Source organism: Amphibalanus amphitrite, unplaced genomic scaffold (assembly GCF_019059575.1).
Source record: "Amphibalanus amphitrite isolate SeventyFive unplaced genomic scaffold, NRLGWU_Aamphi_draft 000504F_arrow, whole genome shotgun sequence".
NCBI classification, from domain to species: domain Eukaryota; kingdom Metazoa; phylum Arthropoda; class Thecostraca; order Balanomorpha; family Balanidae; genus Amphibalanus; species Amphibalanus amphitrite.
The window spans coordinates 42262-64186 of NW_024881998.1; the positions used below are offsets into that span (position 1 = coordinate 42262).

The following is a 21925-nucleotide window of genomic DNA, read 5'->3' on the forward strand; positions in this document are numbered from 1 at the left end:
ACAAGGGGAGCCGAGAGACACTTGGATCAGCAACACGGGGCTGCAAGTACGCTGAAAGCTCCGATTTGCAAGGCACATACGCTTGAGCCTTAAAATAAACAATCTCTATGATTTTAACACAACACATGGTGTGCGCATGGGGTCGACCTCGGGGCACATTTCTTCAACACGCACACGCGACGCAAAGCAACGATCACACCTTGTCATGGTGAAACTAAACGAATCTTCGGAACGACTCATGTTCCTCTGCGCACCGGCTCGTCTAGCTTAGCTACTGCGGCGTGGTTCCGGAAACTATTTAAATACGAAATAAATACCCAAGGCTCTGCTGAGCGCGGCTAGCGATCTGATTCAGCACTTGACAGTACGACATCCATCTGGTATAATCCGGTATTTTCTTGTGTCGAAAGCAGAGCAAGCACAGTGAGACCACCTTATCAACCTCGACCCTCGGTAAACTCGCTCGCACCACCATACATAAACATACACAAACCGCACGGCGGTGCGTCCTTACCCTCATACCCCCATCCCTAGGACACCCTACCGTCCTTCCCCGCGCGCCTATCACGCCTCTTCTCCGTCACAGCGTCGGCAGCGGCGCGCTCTGCATTCCTACAGGTACGCAGATAGCAGGGCAGCCGGATCGCAGCGGCCCGTCGCCGCCGGAGAGACGCTACTTTGTACTGGAGCGGTAGCCTCGTGTCATGGCAGCCAGCGCGGTGTCGCTGGAAGACTGAACACCACACAGTTTGTGCGTCAGGTACTCGATTGTCCTGGGCCCCAGCCCGGCGCGCAGTGTTTGCTCGTCTTGTTAAAGCTTGGTGTGTCTTCGCGGAAAGCGCTGGCGAGGAGTTGGCGACGGATCCCGCACTACGGGACCTTGCGTGACGTCACCGGACCCGGAGATATCTCCGAGCTGAGCTGTCCGAACTCCGGGGTCTGACCACGGTGACACGATGACTGCGAGGCAGGTCACGCCACCTCAGGTCGCCGAGAGTCACCTCGGGTCACCCGGGTTTCATTCACCCAGGTCACCTCGCCTTAGATCACTTCAACCTGCCGGAGAACCCCGGCTGAGATAAGGCAGCCGCTCAGTTATCCTCGGCTTCCAATGCCGGCTTCGTGTCCATATGCTCCGGAGAGGAGGCGGCCTCTGCTTCGTCCACCTCTTCGACGTCGATCTCGGCGGCCGAGTCCTCGGAGGCGGGAGAGCCGGAGGCGGAGACCGACCTCTGTGAGACCGCGGGTCGGAACCCGCCGTCCAGGATGGTCGGCCCGTCCGACTCGTGTTTCCGCAGATGCCGGTCCAGGTTGGTCTGCTGGCCGAAACAGCGGTCACACAGCGGACACCGGAACGGCTTCTCCTTGTTGTGGATGTTGCGGATATGCCGCTGCAGGTTGGACGAGATGCTGAACGAGCGCTCGCAGTATTTGCACTTGTACGGCTGCTCGCCGGTGTGCGTGCGCAGGTGGCGCGTCAGGTTGGCCGAGCGGGGGAAGTTCTTGCCGCAGAACTTGCACGAGTACCTGTCCTTGTTCTTGATGACTCCTGGCAGGGGCACGCCTGGAGTGCGTCTGAGATGGATATGATCCAGCTGAGAACGGATCATCTCAAATGTCCCCGGCAGAATGAACGGATAACTAGGCGCGGTGGCCAACAGAGGGGAGGCATACAGCTTGCTCTTGCCGTAGATGTCCATGAGAGCAGGACTGTAAAGCTGTCCCGCCAGCTCAGCCTCACTGCCAGTATACAGTCTGGATCCATACTGCAGCTTTGTGACTGCTCCGGCCACATCTGCCGGGTCCAGGGCGGCCACCGCGCCCGGCGACACGGGCACCAGGTTCCGGTTCTCATCCTCCGTGTGCAGCCTCGCCGCCTTCACGGAGAGGTCGAGTGGCACCTCCTGGTCGCCGGAGGCGGCGGCGCGCTCCGGCGGCGACAGCGTCGTCTCGCTGCCCGTGCCGCTGAGGTCGTAGGGCGTCAGCGCGCCGGCGGCCAGCAGGTCGGTGCGCAGCGAGAGCTCCAGCTTGCGCGGACTGTGCGCCTTCTCGCGCATCTCGAGACTGGCGGTGCGGTGGACGGACGGCGGGCTGACGAGCGAGTGGGCAGGCCGGACGAACATCGAGCGCCGGGCGAGACGGGTGTCACTCAGGTCCTGAAACAGACGGAGAAGACTGTCAGGTTTGATGTGCGATGGACCCAGCGAGGTTTCCAAACGTGAATTTGGTGTGAGACGGACCCAGTGAGATTCCAGACATGACGTGAATTAAAACGATACCACACAGCGAAAACATCTACAGTCATCACCACCAAATAGCGACACTCATTTCTCCCTTCATTGGGTCTCAGATGCTACGAAGCGATCGAATCAGTTTTAATCTTGCGTCACATCAAGCCAGTCGGCTCAGTTAAGCTCCATTGTGCCCTTAACACCGCTCCCGCTGCGGCCGCTGCCGTCTTATCAGTGTGATAAAGAGCTGACCCCTGACCCCTCGGCGACCACCCGGCCATGTGGTGACACGAGGTGACACGGGGGTGACACTGGGGTGATACTGTGGTGACACTACGGTGACCGCGCCGCCGCCGCCGCGCGCGCCAGGAGTGTCGTGATGAGGTATTCATGAGCGCTCTCTACTGCGCCGGTCCACCCCGCCGTAAACCAGTCAAGGGCTGCGTGCTGGGACGGTGGAGGGTATTGTGACTCCCTCCCACGCCAGGCGGCGACAAACATCTGGGAGTGGCCCCGGTGGGCGCCGCGTGTGGTCACCGGAGCGGTCGGAGACGGGGAGTGGTGGAAAGGGGTGTGGCGAGAGGATATTTGGAGTCAGTGGGAGGATGCATGGAAGCTTGGCCGCGGATACACGAGAAACCTTGTTCACAATGAATGTAGCTTTAAATGGTATCTTCGGTACTGGCTCGTCAACATAAAAATAGTCAATAAATCACAGCCCATCTGTTGCTCACACTAATGCACCGGTCACCCGTCCACCACATCACTGACCCTCGGTTCCACTCGTCTCAGCCGACCTCCTCCCCCGAGTTCCTCCGCTGCACACTCCGTGCCGCACCACAGCCCATGTCCGCACCGCACTGCCACTGCTCCAGATATGCTCATCTGCCTCTGCACGCCGTGCACGGGCGGATGGCGCCCGCAAAACGTGCGCCTTGGAGCGGCCCACGGGCCATCAGCCGGCGCGGCGTGCGCCCGCCGATCGGCAATCGCCGGCGTGCGGCGACGGCCGGGAGGCGGAGTATCGCCCCGGATCGCCCACGTCGCCGGACTGGCCGCGGGTTGGGTCGGGTCGGGTCGGGTCGGGTCAGGTCGGGTCGGGCGGCGGTGGCTCTGTGCTGGTGGTGAGACTTGGGCAGACTCCAGCGGGACTGTGCCTCGATGTCGTGTGAGGTCCCCTGTCGGCGTCTATCCCCGGACGATCTGATAAGACGGTAGGTTATGTCACTGCCGTGCATTAGCCCCCATGGAGACCGTCCGACAGTCTCATTCGCCGGGATTAAAACATCAGCTGACATTCGGAAAGGCCGGGCTGACATTGGCCGAGCCCCCGCGATGCAAGTCTGACAAATCGGCCTCGCGCCGTCTCAGCAGAACGGACGGTGACAGCGGCCGGTCTGCCGGACGAAGCCCGGCCCGGCGGCGGGCCACGAAATATCTCCGGCCGGTAATGGCACGGCGGCCGGGGGCGGGTACGTCACGGCGGCGCTGCAGCTCACACGGCCCGTTACCAGCCCTGATCGCAGCGATAGCCGGCGGCCGCCGACCGGCCGGCCGGCCCCGAGGGGCTTCATGATCGACGGACATATGTGAGGCCGCAGAGAAGGTATCGGCACTCGCACGGAGACGAGATGAACTCGTCAGCACCTGGGTCGGCAGGCCAGATTTGCTTGGCACTCCTCCCTGGTTCGGAAACTACGCCCCAACCACTGTTGCTATTTTCACGTGACGCATTTTAAATTGTTCCCCGCGATAGCTCATGAGCTCACTCAGCCGACTCATTTCTCATCTGGAGCCCACCTTCAGTCGCCATCTGCCCGCCCTTTGCAGCCTTCGGCGGTGCGGCTGGCCGCATTCCGTCCGTCTCCCTGCTGTACCGACCCTGCACCAGCCCTCCTCATCTGCGCGGTCGTGAAGAGCGCTCTCGGTGTCGAAACTCGTCTCGTTTCGCTCCATTCATGGCCGGGTGCAATCTGCAGCATCTTATCGCTGCTCGCCGGCTCGTTACCCCACCCATGGGCCATTTCTCGTAAAGCACGGCTCGTCCGGGGGCCGTCCCGGGACCACCAGAGAGCGCCGAGCGCCGGCGGCAGCGGCCGAGCGGGAGGGCCCCAGTCGGGTCAGAGGCGGGTCAACACCGCTCCGACGGGGCCTCCACAGACCTGGCACCTTATCGCCTGTCTGAGATAGCCGACTCCAGCGCCGCCGCCCGGCGGCTCTCCTGGATCAGATCGGAGGCTCCGGCCGGTCTCGATCGGCGAGCGGAGCGGGCGCATCAGAGCAGCCCGATCGGCGCCGCCCGCGGGCGTCATAGACGCTGAAATACGCGCCGGTAAATCACCCGTAATGAAGATGTTTCTCGGCGGTGAGCAGCGGCCGGAGTGGGTCGAAGACGATGCTCTGTCCGTGGCGTGCCTGGCGCGCAGCTCATATCTGCAACACCTGACGATCGACACGCAATCGACACGCAGAGGGTAGTTCGCACTTCATCAACTCGTTAAGGAGATGATTCACTGTGGGTAGACTGGCGGGCTGCTGGAAAACCTACCTGATTCATTGAACCACTGGATGTGACTACAGACCGACTGTGTAAACCTCAGGTAGTGCAGCTCAGTAATTTGTTTCTCTGCTACAGAGATAGTCACTTATGCTCCACTATTCCACCCACCGAGGTCACTGGAGTCGCCAGCACTCGGCCGGTGGCCGTGACATCCCGGCAGCATCTCTGAATCTCCGCTGGTCGGTACCTTACCAGGCCACCCGCCCCCTGACACACCCCCGCGCGCGCCGCCACCGCCGCGCCCGCGCCACCGCCGCCGACACCGCGCCGATTATCGCCGCAGATACGGCGGCCTTTCGCAACGGACCGCCGCTATGCATCATACATGGCTGCGTGCTCGTGCTCCGACAAAGACGGCCTGTGCGATGAAGAACGGAGCAGCACCGGCGCCGCCACTCCCCCTGTCCCCCCGGGGGCGTGGCTTTATGACTCATGACCTAAAGAGAGGGAGAGAGATAGCAAAACAAACACCCCAGAAAGGGCATCTCGCTGGTGGTCGGGTCAGGTCCGCCCGGTGGCCTGTAGAAACTCGGACATGTGTAGCTGTCTCCAGCCGGCCGTCGCGCTCCGGTTGTAGATCGGCCCACGCTCTGTGGCCGGAGGGTGGAGCGGTCTGCCGTACAGGGTCTCCCGCTGTCTCCGCCTGTCCGCTGGGGTGGAGGCGCTCCCCGACACGGGCGCCGCTCCGCTTCTCTCGGCTGGCCGCTCCATGAGCCGCTAGCCGTCCGGAGCGCGGCGAGGCGAGCCGCGCCGATGACTGGCAGCGCGCAGGGCCCGCTTCAAACGAGCCGCCTCAGAAGTAATCGATGCCGCGGTCATTACCCAGTCATAGCGGCGCGGCGGCGCGGCGCTGCTATTCGGGGCAGCGGGCGCGCCGCCGCGGTGCGTCCGATTCATTACCGAGTGCCGACAGAGAACGAGTAATGACGGCCGCGGTTCGGCTGCCGTGCGCCGGTCGGCGCGCCCTCGCCCTCTCGGCGCACCCCGTCTGCAGCGGCGAGACGGCCACCCCTGAGCCCTACCGCCGCCCCCGCCCTACCGGTGAGGTGCCGCACCCCGCGCCGCCGCCGACGAGCGCCGCCCGTGGTCGGGTGTATTTAGTGCAGGCCCGGCAACTCGACCTCGCACTGGGAACGTCTAGAACTGATGGCAGACAGCCGCAGACGGACGCTGAGTCACTAAAGACTCGAATCGGCCCTGGAAACTCGACCAGAACACAGCGCCGGCCATGGGCCGTCAGCGCCGGAAACAATGGTGCGCCGCACACGTGTCCTTGTGAGACGCCGCTCGATTTGTCAGTAGTACGGGAGATCGGCCCTTAGCGGGGCACTAATGAAGCGGGCCCGGCTACCGCGACACTATAAGAATGTCGGCGGTAATGACGAGAGAGCGATGGACTGTTTGACGAAACCGGAGCGGCGCCGCGGGCGGAGCGACTCCTCTCCCGGAGTCGCGCAATGATCCGGTTTTGTCACAGCCTGGACGTCGGCCCACGTTCATAGCGCGTCGCGGCGTATCCTGTACGCCGTGCGCTGGTTTTACGACCAACGCTTGATGTGTTTTGATGGCACGAATGCACATCCAACAGCTGCTCGAGATATCATTTGAATGCGAACGGCCGGGTCTACACATGTATCGTTTTGTTTGATGGACAATACATTGTACCGGAGTGAAGTTAAACAAGTGCTTTGGAATGATTTGACCCTGATGAGATGTAATACGATATCAAGGAATGTTATTTCACCGAAGTGGCTTTCATTGTGAGAGTGTTATAAAGCAACAGACGGCTGAAGATCTAAGGATGGCCGCATTATCACCGAGCGGTGTACCGTGCTGCATTCGCATCGGTCCTGCGAATGCACGCGGCGCTGTTTCGTAACGGGTGCTGCACTGTGCAGTGGCCTAGTTCATCGCAATTTGCGTATCGTGTGGGCCCGATACTGCGCTGGGTGCTTTACTGGCCGGCCCTGAGAGCTCTTTAGCGCTAATAACGCCGGTAAATCGGACCACTCCACGTCTGCTCGGCAGTGATACGGTCCGGGCAGCAGGGTGGTCGTCCCGTCCGCGGCGTCTATATTTCCCGCAGCTCGGACGTAACTGTCGGCTCGTTATTAGTGGATCTCCGGCCGACCGACGGCGTCAGACACCGCTCGGACCGCGCGCAGGGCTGGCGAGAGGTCTCGCTGCGCCCCCAGCGCTGCATTCGCTTGCACGTTGCATCCTATTGCAGCGGCCCCGGCGGCGGACATGTCTGATTCATGTCTCCCACTGTCCGCAGCCGGCCGTGCAGAACACACATAAAGCACAAAGCGCACAAACGAGCGTCCCAGCGGCCGTCGCGTGCGCTGGCCAGGACGTTCGTGTCGCTGCCGTTGCTGCTCGGCGGTCAGCCTGGCCGGTCACCGTCGCCACCGTTCTGCAACATGCTCATGCCGTATTGTGACGCGTCACGGACCGACGACTGCCGGAAACGGAATGGCCCGGCGAACAGGCCGCTAATTTGCAGTCGTGGAGCCGTTGGTATCGATAGCATCGCGGACGGCGAGCAGCCACGCCCCCGATGATCCGCCGCCGCCGACACGGCAGCATGTTGCAACATTTGCAACACGGCCCGGTCATGGCAGCGCGTTTGTATGGGCGTCGACGAAGGGCAGCCGTGGTTCTGTGCGAACTGAACCGCTCCAGTTCTGCTGAGAAAAGCCTTGAATCTGAGCCGCACTAATGGCGGTAATTTTGCTAGTCTGCGGTGGCTCGGCGGCCGACCGATGGTCACCGGGGCCCCCACGGCCCCTGCAGGGCCCCTGCAGGCCCGGCGGCCCTCTCAGTCTGTCTCAGAGCCCTAGAGCTGTCCCAGCGCGGTCCCACAGCCGTCCCCGCGGCGCTCATAATGTGCCGGAGTCTCCGGCAGCCGTCGTCACGCGAGCGGCGCCTTAGCGGCTCGGTCCGAGGGTCAGAGGTCGGCCGGCCGCCCAGGGCGTCATCGGGCCACCGTCACGGGCGTCATCAGCCGGGTACGAGCGGCCGCGCACGACCGACGGCCGTCCATCACAGCTCAATCGGCGCCGGCGTGCCGGCCGCGGCTGTACCGGCGCGGTGGAGCGGCCATCAGACGGGACGAGACGGGAGCTGACGGCTGGGAACTGACGGCCAGGAGGATGCCAAGAGACGGGATGATAGATTACGATTGAGAGCGCTCAGAGACGAGAGACGACAGCTCAGGGCGTCGAGCTGAGATGGATTGGGACTTTGAGATGGAAAGCTGCAACGTCTAATGGTGACTTCATGTATACAGGTGCCAGTGATTAGACATGTGTGATTTACCAGAGCGTTGCCGTGGCCAGTGCACGATGTGATAATGACAAGCAGCGGAAAGATCTGCTTATTGCGAGTCATCTGTGTCGAGCGCTCTTTGTCTGCCCAATTGGCTGCGCGTCCGCTCTGAAGAGCCTCTATCGTGCGAACTCCTCCCACAGAGCTGGGGGCGGACAGCTATCTAGTGCACATCAGAGTGACGGCGGAAGTGTCTCGCCGTGAACGGGCGTGTTCGTCGCGCGCTGTGGACTGGTTTCCTTCCTCTCTCTGTCTCTCTGTCCAGCCGGGCCTGTCGGTGGCGTGAGACGCACGCCGTCGTCCGTCCTCACCCGTCCTGCAGAGTGCCAAATCAGACGGAAGTGACACTTGTTCACCGCACGCTATCGCGTTATGCCGAGCGCCGCTGAATCTGTAACACGCACTGCGGCCGGGAGACGGTCGGTTCCCAGCGCAGACGGACGCCTCTCCCACGGGCGGGTCGAGCAGTGGGGTGCAACCCGGGACAGCGAGACACTGAGCTGCACCCTAGAGGTCGGCACGGGTCGCTCGGGACGGGTCGGTCGCCACGAGTCGGTCGAGACAGAGCTGGGCCGATCGTGGTGATCACGGGCTCCATGTTTAACTGCCTCACGCGGGCTCACCTCTGACCTGACGGGCCGTTTCTCTCAGCCGTTCGAACAGCTTCGCAATGGTATAAGCTGCCAATCGGTCTCGACTTGTGCCCATCGTGCCGTGATCCGGCTTTTCCAGCCGCGTGGGCCTGTCGGACACGACTCTGCCGCGGCACAGAGGCGGGCGGGTGGGCTGAATCAGGCGCGGCCATGCCGGTGACCGGGAGGCTCCGGACCCTCTCTGGCGACTGATAATGAGCTCATCGTCCGGTCTGGCCGGCCCGAAGCGGCCTGATTACACAGCTGAGGAACGGATAGAACGGGCGGAGAGCGGGTGAAAGCCGATGGACAGCGCCGGACCTGAGAGGATTTAACAGCCCCGGGAGGATTCTGTGAACGAGATAGGTCCTCACAATGGGAATGTCACCATCAGTCTCTCGTTAGGAAGACCTACACTCTCACAATTTTAACTGATTTTAAAACGTTCACTGTTCTTCACCCATTACTTGCGGGGCTACACTCTATTTTCGTTCCCTCATCTCTGCAGAGGGCCAGTCCCGACGTCTCTGTCAGCCGTCCCGCCCAATTTTCCCGTCAGCGCCCGTCACTAAAGCCATCGGTGACGCCCTCAGAAGCCGCCCGTGCTGCCGCTGATTGTCCACAGAGGTGTAATCGGGCTGTCTACTGACGCCGCCGCGGGCAGCAGGTTAGGTAACTACTAGCGACCCCGGCCAGCGTCAGCTCTAGTTAGTAGTTAGCGGTAGTTAGGGGACGAGGCGCGGACGTCAGCTCTGGTTAGCGGTGGAGGTGATGGGATGAGATCCGATGACGGGAGGCTGTCATGCTGATGATGGTATGCTATAGCTGACTGGCAGGTGTCGAATCAAACCTCAGGCTATAGCCATACCTTCTGAGAGGCCCGGCAGAGAATGCCGAGAACGCTAATAAACTCCTGGATCATGAATAAGACGATCATTAATGATGGTTACACTGTCGCTATGGACGCGATGGGCGGACGGGTGAACTGTGTGACAGTTTTGTGTCCGTCACCCGTCCCTGAGGCACGTGTGAAAGTGAGCACAGCTGTCATATCATGTTCGATTACCTACTCACTCCAAGGCTGTAACGGCAGAAGGCCGGCACTGAGCGCGCCCTGCATTTGCATATGTTCATGTGGCGGAACAACAGAGCCTTGAGAGCCGTATCAGCGGCACTCAATCTTTTCATCGGGCGTGAAGCGGAGCACGGGCCTTTCTGTACCATCTAATGCTATCTTTGAATCAGCTCTTTCTTTGGCGGTCGCCGCGGCTGCGGCGGGAGCGGCTGAGGCGGCGGAGCGGCCCACTGACCCGGCAGCACCACCAGCCGCTCCCTCCCTCCCCCTCCCTCCCCTGTGTGAAATGTTTCACCTCTCAGCTGGGATGGTGAGCCGCCCGCGTCGCCCGGCCCAGCCCTCACCGCACCAGTGGATCCCGACCGCGCCAGCCCACACATAATGGCACTCTCACATGAAAATGCCGTCCCGCGGCAATTAAAACGGGCAAGCGCCGTGGCTGATGGTGTCGTGTTCATGCTTGAGGGCGCCGTTGCGTAGCCGGTCGCCGCGTTGCATAGCTCTTCTGTAGCCGGGTGGAGAGGCGGCTCTAGCCAGAGCAGCGGCGAGCCGTCGTCATCGCGGAACAAACGGCGCAGAGTGGGAACATGGAGTGAGCGGTCACACCGCCGATACTTCTCCCGGCCTCGGCTCGTGCCGTGAGGCGCTGAGGAGCAGCGGCGGCCTGCGCCTTTCGGCACCAGTGGTGCATGGGACGGGCGTTTCGGCACCGCCGGTGTCGGAGCCGCCAGCCGAGACGGTGGCCAGCCGCGCGGCGCGCACGAAACGCGTCGCGGCGACCCGGCCGTCCGAAAAGTTGGCCGATCGGCGATCGCGATGGCCCGTGGTACTTTCACTGGCGGCGCGACGACTCCGTCGGCCACGGCGTGTTTCACGGACCGACGCCCTTTGTAAGGCATCGCTCGACGGGAGCCGACTCCGTTCAGCTTTCCTCGCCGCACCGTAAACATCGAACCCTGCTACAGCGGTCGGCAGTGGTTGAAACCGCCGCCGGCGACAGGCCGGATTGTAGGGTACGACTGAATTAACCCGTTATTTAGACCGCGGACGGTTCCCAGCCTGCGAGAATGCCGTAAACGATGCTTTGATGATAGCCCCGGAGAATTGATGATACGAGGTGACGGTGCGGACGTCGGTTACGTTATACATGACGGCGTGTCAGTGGACGATTGGCTTGTTAGTCTGCCCATCTTCATTCGAGGGAGGGGGCGGGTCACAATCAATCAGTTGTCGAATGAAGGATAGCGAACTCAGTCGCCCGTGAGTTCTGATGGAGCATGTTGTGATCGATCAGATAACGACCGGCTTCATAGGCGATATGCTTGTTGGGCCGGTTCAGTCGGCTGTCATTTTGTCATTTTGGTAGACCTGTCAACTCAACTAGTTGATAATCAATTTAGGTCAAGATCAATATGATGCATTTCCATTTTTATAATCGTTTCCAGTTTTATCATTGAGCTATGTAGGGATCCAAAACATCATAATTTGCGGTAGGCTCTCCCAAAACTACATATATCCATATCCCCGTGAAGACTCAGTGGGCGGCCACTCTCAGCTCAGGCAGATGCTGCGACTGGCCACTGGAGGGCAGCACCCACCGTGTGGCTCGGCGGCATAGCGCACCGCTCCGGCCGGTGGCGGGGCGGGGGCAGGGGGCGGGGCGGTCTGCGCGCCTCTGCGGTCAGAGGTCAACCGGCACGTGTCACCGGGTCAGCCTTCAGAGCCGCCGCCGCGGCTCCCGGCCGCCAGGCGCCGCCCACAACGGAAACCGGGGGAAGCAGCTCGTTTGTTTATTGGTGAGCTGATGATTGAGGTCGTTTGACGCCAAAGAAAGGGAAAACGAGGGTTAAATGAAAGAGTTTTGTGAAATAGATATATTGGGCTTGTTGAGGAACATCAGTTGATAAGGCTTTAGATTATGCTTTTTGGTGTTGATGGACAGCCATAGAACGGTTATGACACTGAGTGCAACGAGGGTTTGCCACTGAATAATTTACGCGTACCTATTGGAACTAAAAGAACAATATGTCGCAGGGACATAAACCGATTGTCTTTAAATATCATGGGTTGGGTGAGGTCCTGACTCCTACACACCGAATTGCGTTTTCAGGAATGGCAATGGAAGTTCTTTTTTAAGCGTATTTATGCATACTTCTTGTGCACGTTCCTGTTTACGGAGCGAGCGAAGCGAGCGTAGTCTTTCCTTAGATTAACGGAAATTTCTGAGTATGAGCGGCCGGCCGGCCGGCCGTGGTCACGCTTTTGCGAGGCTTATTTCTCAGCAACCACTTGACCGATTTACATGCGATAATTTTTGTAGGGTAGCTTCATTCCTTCTACCAAGTATTGGACTATTCCCGATGCATGTGGGTGACCCCTTATGCACGTGCCACGTGCAAAACGAAGAGGTGTCACTTTTGTAATTGTTGCAATATCTCGGCAACTACTTGGCCGATTGCGCTGAAAGTTGGCATGTAGGTAGGCACCCACTAAGCAATGCATATCCATGTGCCAGAATTGAGGTGCTGCTGCACGTGCGCACGTGCAGGGGTCGATTCCAGATCTCGAGAACGGCTGGACCGATGGCGCTCAAATTTGGTACATGGTTAGGGACCGGTTAGTAGGGTGCCGTGCAAAAGTCAGTTGGGACCCATTTTGCACGTGCGCACGTGCAGGGTGCCGCTTCCAGATCTCGAGAACGGCTGGGCCGATTGTGCTCAAATTTGGCACATCGCTAGAGACCGGTTAGTAGGGTGCCGTGCACAACTCAGTTGGAGGTACCCCCTCGCAATTTCGCACGTGCAAGGCTCACCCTCTCGCTCGCTCCGTTAGTCGCCCCAAAAGGCGTTATACTGGTTTACGGTATTTATTTTGTGATGAGTGACAGCTTGTCATTCCACGAACATCAGCTGCAAGCTGTTTTCCTCTGAGCACCTTATTGCAGAATGACTTGCGTTTCAGCCACTTTGAATGAAATGCCTACCTGGGGAAAATGGTACAGGAGGAAGCGGCAGCTTTCACTATCACTCAACAATTACGCAAAGTGGTGTATAAAACTCGGCTAACCGGTCTAGGAATGAGGATTCCACTTCAATGAGGAATCTACCACGGAAGGTAAATGGCTCCCCAGCTGGAGGAAAACGTTACGCTGCGGTCTGCAGCTGACCGACTCCTCAGCTCCAGTGTCAGAGACGCGTCGCCGATATGTTCCAGCGCCGCCTGACCCGTCCGTTCCACATTCCTGTGCGCGGCGGGAACCATGTATCACTGACAGGACCCGTGCGGCCGCGAGTGGCTCGCGGGGCGGCCACCCAGACAGTGCGGCGTCCGCCGACGACAGGCCATAAATCACTGTCCCATCAGCGGTGGCGACGGACCGACCGCACACACACAAACCGACACACTGACACACACACCGGCCGCCGTGCCGGCATTGTTCGCTCCCAGCTACCACGACTAATTCGATGTCACCCACTGGTCGCCACAATTGCCGCCGACAGGTCCATCTTCTTATTAAATTCACATCCAGCGCGCATCAGCGAACGCGTCCAACAAGCGCTTGTCACAACAGCGTGCCTGTTCCATCTGTCATCGAGCTTCAGCCAGCCGGGCGAGCGCCGTGCGTGCTTGTGCCTCGTTGGGCAACGTAGCGGCGCGCCACACGGCGTCTAATTCGATTAAAGTCGACCGCATTCTGACCGACGGGGATGGTCGCCAATTAGGGAGGCGACCGGGTCGCCGGACGGCGGATGACCGTAGCGAGAGTGATAGTGGGCCCCGGGCGGTGGCCAGACGACGGGACGGCACGGAGAGCACGGGAGAGCGACGTAGAGCGACGGAACGGGCAGGGTCGGTCCGGCCACATCCGCCGGTCATGGGACTGGGAAGGGGACGGCGGATGACCGACGGAGAGCATAGCCTTTCCATCACGAGCGGCACTGGAGCGGGACGAGATAGGATGGGGACGGAGACGGAGACGGGACGGAGACGGGACGGAGACGGGACGGAGACGGAGACGAGACGAGACGGAGACGGGACAGAGAAGGAACGCAGTGAGGATTCAGAGGATATATGACCAACATATTGGTGTCTATGCATGGTTTTAGAATGATCAGCCGTTCGCGCTGCTGTTGAAACTATCTCACGGAAGCTCATACGGTACCAGTGTCGATGAGAAAATGCGTGATAGTGTGAGAGAGTTCCGCGTTGGCGTGTGTCCTGGCGCGTGACAGACACATCCTACGGTCCATCTTCCCGGCGAGATCGGTCGAGCTGACCAGCCTCTCTCCGAGCCCCGAGTGCCTCTCTCTCTCTCTCTCTCTCTCTCTCTCTCTCTCTCTCTCTCTCTCTCTCTCTCTCTCTCTCTCTCTCTCTCTCTCTTTCTCGTCACTTGTCACCACTGTCCGCCATTCGGCCAAATTGACTAACTATGAGCGGTAGGTACGCGTGAGAACCCTGTCGCCCGTCTTTGTCAGTTAACAGGCCCGAGCGGCACCTGCTGCCACAATAGGTCTCCGGTCGGGTCGGCAGTCGGCCAGATTCCTGTCTCGGCTGAACACCAATCGGACGCCCAGTTGTACTTGCGCCTAGTTGCCCTGTCTTGCTCAGTGACGTTGAGCAGTGCAGGGTGTCAACACATGACCCGACCGGTCTGCCCCGCGGTGGGCGGTGGAGGGCGGTGGAGGGCGGTGACCCCGGCGGTGCACTAGCAGCGGTGACCCGTTCTCCAATCGGTCAGTGCTCTAATTAATCGTCCGGAGGGTGGGGCGATTGCTGGCGGCGAGCGGAGCCCCGGTCAACGGCGGTAGGTTAGGGCTGGACCCGGGGGTGGAGCGGCAGGTCACGGCTGGAACTCCTGGCTGGAGCGACATGTCACGGCTGGAACTCCTGGCCATCGGCGACATGTCACGCTCAATCGACGGCGCGGCGCAGACGTGAGAAGTCCGTCGGCGCGGCGACACGGTGCGCCGGCCTTGTCACCGTCGCGCCACTCCCCGCCGCTCTGTCGGAGGTCGCTCTCTCCCTCTGCCCGACAGCGCGACACCGGCCTTGTCTCATGGACCACTCTCGCTCTCCGGCCGAAATTGTCGCCGCGCTGATAGTGACGACCCGGTTACATGGTTGGATTACATCTCGGACCGTCGCGTCATCGACCGTTCGCTCCGAGATGGCCCTCTCTCTCCCCTCCCCTCTGCCACTCGCCGGTACACTGCAGCAGCTGTCAGTCCAGACTGTTCGACCCGACCTCAGCCGTCGTGGCCGCCGTCGCCGCTACAGCCTGATTGAGTTGCACCACAGTGGGGCCGGCTCGGATCCAGCTTCCGGCGCAAGGTGCTGAGATGACGACCGCCCCACTCCCCCGCGCGGAGATGACGGCAATCAACCGCTCCGGATGGGCCCAGATGACCGCCGCACCGGCCATTATCCCATTCGGAAGACGCCGCGCGCCGGACAGTCTCTGGCCTGTGCCGCCACCGTCCATCTGATTTAGGATCGAATTAGGCAACTCTCATCTGACGGAGGTCCGTCGGATGGTTTCTTCATGAGCCGGACTAATTGTTTTCGGCCGGACCGGAGGCGACTTACGCCAGATGAACTATCGGAGACGGCCTGTTCTACACGAGACGAAACTGTGCTCAAGGGATAGAGAAATCTCTTTAAGGCAGAGGCGGCTCGTAACGAGCACCCGTCCGACTCTGACGGCCTTCCGTCTGTGATGAAGGCATTTCCACGGCGGACCGGGCTATGCACTGGCTGACATACACCGGACATGTCAGTACCTCATGTTGAACGGATCTGGTGATAAATGAGCGCCGCTGACCTAGACCTCGGTAGCGGCCGTGGCACCCGGCGGAGCGGCTGTTATTCGTGACGCCCTGCCCGGCTGCTCGGCGCGCCCCGCCCCGGCTGGGCCGGACCCTGCCCGCCCCGGCGCCGCCGGATGGTGCTCTCAATGACATCAGCTGCCCGGCGGCGGTGCAGCCTCGCCCGCCGACGCTAAAAGCCTCGGACGATGATGGCACGGATGGCTTAGGACGCCGTGCGAACTGCGCGGTCAGGCGCGCCCGGAAGCAGCGGACGCGTGGGACGCCACTGGTGACGCTCGCACGCTTCTGCCGTCTGCGGTGGCCGGCGGCACCAGGACCGCCTCCGGGCAGAACCGAGTCGCCGCCGGCGGCCCGGGCGTGGCGCAACGACATGCAATTCGCGTGCAACGTCAGCGCTCTCACGGACCATTGAAGACGCGAAGAAAGTGAAATCAGAAGTGCATGAAATGCCACAAAAGTCACTCGTCGGTGGCTGCGAGAATTTAGATCAAGGTCCATGCAACGCTGCGCGCGGCGGCGCGTAACTGGTCGTGAAGCGTTGACGGCCGGGAGGGGCCGCGCTGGCCTTGTCTGTCTTTGGTGCCTCCACGGTGGAGAAAATTCCCCACGATGGTTAGATGCGCGTTTACGCCCACCGACAGGACATGAGTTTTGCCAACAAAAGGAGCCAGTCGAGTATGGCAGCGCGCTCACGGCCACAGAGCCACCGTCGGCCGTGGCGAATGGCGTGGAAGGTGAACGCAGAAAGGAGGTGGCCCGTGCGGCTTTTCCATCGAACGCGAATCAAACGCTCTCTGTGACGAGCAGACGTCGCGGTACATTTTAGATGGTTGGCTAATTTGTTTTAATAATAACTATTTACTTTCTAGTGATAGAAAACGGAGTTTTATGGGCTATCGTGCATGCTCGGACGACCTGGGAGCCGCGACAGGTGGCATAGGATCGGGCTGTGGGCGGATCTGCGCGATGCTGAACGGTGGGAGGCGGCCGCCACTCCCTCATTCCACGTCATTAGCAGTGGCGGCGGGCGGGGACCGACCTGGGGCCGACATTCGCGGCGATTCGTCCCGGCCGGTAAACACGTCCACCCGCTCTGGTTACCGGCGCCGCTGGCCCGGTAATTAGGCCCAGCACGCCAGCGGGCCGGCCGCCGCGCGCGGCACGAGCTGAGGTGTTTGTGGCGATCCGAGCCGTCGTGGCCGTGTCAGTAGCGCGGTCGGCGCAGCCCCAGGGTCAGACTCACGGTCACAGAGGCGTCAGATCGCTCACGAGATGGTCAGCGCTGGCCTCGCGAGATGCCACAAGAGTCGACTGCAGCTCTCGACACGAGCTGACGTTCTCGGGCGCGGACAGCGCGCTTCTGCAGCTCCGCCTGCGCTCCAGGTGTATTAACTGCATCATGCGCGGCGGAGAATTTTGCAGAGTTCGGAGAGGCGTTGTGAAAACGGGCCGCAGAGAGCCGGGTGATCGGTTTCCTCATTGCGCCAGACAGATGGCTGCAGCCACCCGGCAGAGGTGACGGGCCGGGGTCAGTTCCCGCGGGCCGCGGCCAATTTTCCTGCTCCGTGGACCGTGCTCCCGATCCCCGCTCCGTGCACTCATGAGCCGGCCTGATGTCGACCGTGCGGCCAGCGAGAGCTCTGATTTCATCCCTTCCCACGACGCGACGCTGCGAACAAAGATGAGGAAAATCGGCCGGCGCTGCAGTTTGTCCTCATTGCAGATGAACTATGCGAAAAAATATCTCACGAGAAGCTGAGCGGACCCGGCTAAAGCCGTTCACCTTTAGTTTTGCCTGGTCGCGGGAGATGAAAATCACGCGCTTTGCGAAATCTGGGATCCGGCTGAAAAATCGGCCCCGTCGCGCCATTTTGTCGTGCTGGACTAACCATGAGGAAGGAAAACCGACCTCATCTCGGAGCTGCAGAGAAGTCGCGCAGATTCTGTTTTTCCTCATTCGGATAAGCTGGAGCAACTGTCCTCTTTGCTGATATCGGATTTCCGAGAAGGCTCTCGAATTATACCGCCGAGGTTTGCTGGAGCTGTGCAATGAACAATGAACATATACTGGCCACAAATCAGTGGTCTTGTTGACTGATTTCGTACTCCTAATCTGCTTATTTCTTCATGTGTTTATATTTGCATGACTAATTTTAAATCAACTTCTACAATCTATTCTTCACACCCATTGCAAGGCAACGAATGCTAATGCAATATTTTTTTCAGTTTTGACATTCTAGCGCAAGCCAATATACTAGTTGATCCCTTTTGCCAGTGTATTACTACTTTTATTGGTGAATTGAAAATTGGTATTCGCATCAATAAATTATACCTAATGATTTTGTTCCTTCTCAATCTAGTTGTGCGTGTAGCGCCATTCAATTTAACAGCTGTTGGAAGCGGTATGCAAGATAATTTTAACTCACTCAATAGGCATCCACTCGTAAAACACCGTTTGGGTATTTATATTAAAAGTTTTTGGGTGTTTGGAATGCCGTTTGTAATACTTACAAATACGAATACACTTAGTACACTGCACGATGGCATAAACAGCAATAACATATAGGTATTGCGGCTAACGATGGTGGATGAAATATTCAATAACCTCCAAGTTTAAAATTTTTCGCGCTTTGAGATGCAAGTTACTCGAGCTTTCCCTTTTTCCCAAGCATGTGTGCGTGTGTCAGTTTCGTTTTCTGTTTTTTTCCGCTTCCCATTGTTTTGAATGATGCAGGCGTCTTATATATTGGCGATGGCGAGCGATTTTATTCATTGATGTGGTCTTTCTATCAAGCAGTAGCGAGGAAAGGTAAGAACCCTTTCAAACTACCTTACGATAATAGAAAAACGGAATGTGTGTTAATGTTGGCTCAGTAATAATTGAATACAATGCTCCAGCTTTCGTGCTCTAGCTCAGTCAGCAGTGGGTCTGAAAACTTGGAATCCGCCCTCCTTGTAGGGTCGCGATTCTCATAGAATGAGGCTCTCACACGAGTCTCATTGATGTTCTTATTTTGTCCTATTCCATATATATATGGCTCTACAACCAGATAAGTAACCTTAAGAGGAGTTAGATATTTTGTTTTTCTCACAGACAATGACAATATTTACACTGTTTTTGTATTGTCATTGTCTGTGAGAAAAACAAGTAACCTTAACTATGGTCTTTTCATAGAATGCCTAATTGTGTGCGTCTATGGCAGTGTATAATCTAGAAATATGCTGGCATTACATATTTTTTGTATTTAATATTTGTTATTAAAACACCTCTCATCCATGATAATCGAAAGGGGCCTTTTCTTCATAGGTAGTGGTGCCACGGTTGTTAAAATATATCGTTGATAGCATCATCGTTATTGTTTGATTGGATGTATGGTGATCTAATGAACCGTCTAGCAGGTATAGTACACAAAAGGAAATAATATCGATGCAGAAACACACACCGACACACACTGCAGCTTGTCTGGACACGTGCGATAGATGACACAATCTTGTTATCGCACACCAAAAATCATTGAACATGCTTAATCCCAGCTAATCACCTGTCGGACGGGCGTGCGCGTGCGTCTCCTGTCATCCCCGTGCGATCCGTCCCCACCCCGTCCCCATTTGAGGGATTACAGCTCTGGGGAGCGGCTCATACCTGCGGGCTGACGAGTCGAGTCGGCGAAGAGCAGAGTTTCGCAGAAGTGGTCCCGATATGTGCCACGTGTCTCCGGTCCTCCGGTCTTGTAGTCCTCTGCCGCTCCGGTCCCGTAGTCCTCTGGCGGAGCTGGTTATCTTTCTGTGATGCGCGGCAGTCTCCGACGAGCGAGCTGTGTCCAATATCAGTCAGCGCACGTGGCGACTGCGACTGTCTGTAGCACGCTAGCACCAGCACGGGTCACCTGCTCACTGTGACCTGCGTCCGTCGGCGGGCCGCTCCGAGCGACAAGTGTGTCCGACCGACCGAGTGCCGGTGCAATGCGGGCCGAGACTGGGCAGGGCCGACAGCGAGCGAGCCGACTACTTTCGGATGTGCCCCCAGAACCGAACTGATGCTCTACACTGCCGTCGGAGCGCGCTGCCACTACTGACCCCCTGCCCTGCCCCTCCCACCACTCTCACTGGACAACTCTGTAGAGCTCTTTTTGCCGCAGTTTCTCACAGCAAATGAACTCTATCCACCGCGCCCAGCCGTAAGGTCCGTTGCTCCAGTTCGAAGCCCACGAAATTCGTCCTTACTGCTTCTGTTTTAACCTAGTTGCCGGCGCCGGTGGGTGTGGTCACGCGGGCCGGCCCGAAACCGAAAGTGGCGGCGGCTGGAGCTCGGTCGGGAGGTGGCAGCCGCCGGTGGAGGAGACGTCATCAGACGCTCGCCGGCCGCGGCGGCGGGCGCACCTCCGGCAGCGGGCCGCGGGCCGCCGGGGTAGGGGGTGGGTTACTGGGGCAGGGGGCGTGTACCGGCACAGAGGGTACGCTACCAGAGGTGTACCGTACCGCGGTGGCGGGCGCACCTCCGGCTGCATGCCGCGTGCCACCGGGGCGGAGGATATCTCAGTGGAGCAGGGGCTATTTACTGGGGCAGGGGGCCAGGTACCGGGGCAAAAGGTTCTGCCCGGGCAAGAGGTGCCGTGACAGGGCAAAGGGCATGCCGATGGGGGAGAGGATGCTCTACCAAGGGCATAGGAACCGTACTCAAGCCAGGCAAGGGTACTCTGTTGGGGAAGAGGGAAGCCGGAGGTCGTAGGTTGGCCACCACATAAGGGGCGGGGCAGCCGCAGGAGAAAGGCTTATCAGTATTCTTTTAACCCGCGCCCCGTTGGGCTCTGCCGAGCAACGCGCCCGGTTGGGGGGGGGGCCATTTTGGCCCCCCCCCCTAAGATCTCGAGAACCACGCAACATAGCGACAAGCGGTAAACGGTGTTGGATAGCCCCAACGGGGAACTACCTTGTGACCCAATTTTATTGACCTAGGTCAAACCGATGACGTCACAGGTCAGGTCAAAGGTCCAATTTTCACCGTTTACAGGCACTTCAAGAAATGCGTTGTAAAATCGAGTAAAATGCATTTCATTGAAAATCATCGATGGGGAAATGTACTTCAAACACATATTTTGCTATTTGAGGTCACTGATACCAGGTCAGGTCACAGAGGTCAGGTCACGGGGGGGTCACAATATGAAAGTGTCGTGTGATACATGTTTTATGGTCCATTTTACATGACAAATGCGATGATGTGGGTCAGGCAGCCTTTGGGGCCAGCTTAGATCACGTTTTGGTCAAGGTCAGGTCAAGGTCAGGTCAAGGTCAGGTCAAATTAGGTCAAATTTCAAAGTTAATATTTTTGCATAAAATGGGTATCGAATCGATGCAGATCGTCACGGGGAGTTCAATGGTGTTCTTTGTTTTGCCGTACGAGGTCTAGAATTGCTAAAAATTGAGTTCAAAAATTTGACGTCATCATTTTTGAACAGTTTTTTCGCTATAACTTGGCCAAAAAACGAGATATCGATCTGAAATTTGGTATGTATATAGAAGAGCGCTGGGACTATCACATATATTCCGGTTTTTTCGAATTTCGGGAAAATTTTGGATTTTTGTCAAAGTTTTTCTAAAAAAATCAATTTTTTGATTTTTTTTAGGTCAAAAACCAAAAATTTTGAAAATCCGAGATAGCAGTTTTGTAGCGCCGCCTTTTGTCTACTAGACCATATAAAGAACTTTGAAATTGCTTGATAACTGTAGATTTGGTGAGCGTTTCAAGATTGCATGTTTTTTGCTCATTTTTGCTCGAACATGACCTCAGTTTGACCTCAATAACTCCTGACCTAAGGTGACCTTAGACTTGAAATTTGGTGTGAAGGTGTCAAATTGATGCCCGGGAAGGTACTGAAAATTTGGCGGCGCTGCGCGCCGCCGTTTTCTTGCTATTCAGGAAAAACCACAGGGGGGGCCAAAATGGCCCCCCCCCCCAACGGGGCGAGGGTTAAATGGGAGCGACTGGTTTCTTCCACTACATACGGGCAACTCAGACGGATGACTCAGACGAACCTTGCTTTTCTAAGCTAACCGAAAAACATTGAACACGGTCTTTGATGCATTGTATTGATTGATTTGCATGGATTTATGATGCGAAATATATCACTTGTTATACCCACTAGGGATCGTTCCAGGTCAAATGACGTCTTTCGAGATCATGAGTCGTTTACCGCTTGATTGGAGCGAGATAGTGGGGTGAAAGTGATGTTATTGAGAATATCTATCCAGGACGGATTGAACTGTTTGAA

The 21925-nt window shown here is 58.2% G+C and overlaps 1 protein-coding gene across 1 annotated transcript; it reads right to left on the reverse strand.

Annotated features, from left to right (window-relative positions):
- Positions 1–205: 205 nt before the first annotated feature.
- On the reverse strand, positions 206–19984 carry LOC122392869 (transcription factor hamlet-like). Its single transcript, XM_043388204.1, has 2 exons — positions 19300–19984; positions 206–2156 (listed from the first exon to the last, which is right to left on the reverse strand). Exon 2 carries the CDS (start codon positions 2121–2123, stop codon positions 1092–1094), a length of 1032 nt encoding a protein of 343 aa, XP_043244139.1. The 5' UTR covers positions 2124–2156; positions 19300–19984; the 3' UTR covers positions 206–1091.
- Between the last annotated feature and the right edge of the window lie 1941 nt (positions 19985–21925).

Excerpts from the sequence above, each read along its gene's own strand:
- LOC122392869 (XM_043388204.1), bottom strand. The coding sequence starts at position 2,123 with ATGTTCGTCCGGCCTGCCCACTCGCTCGTCAGCCCGCCGTCCGTCCAC.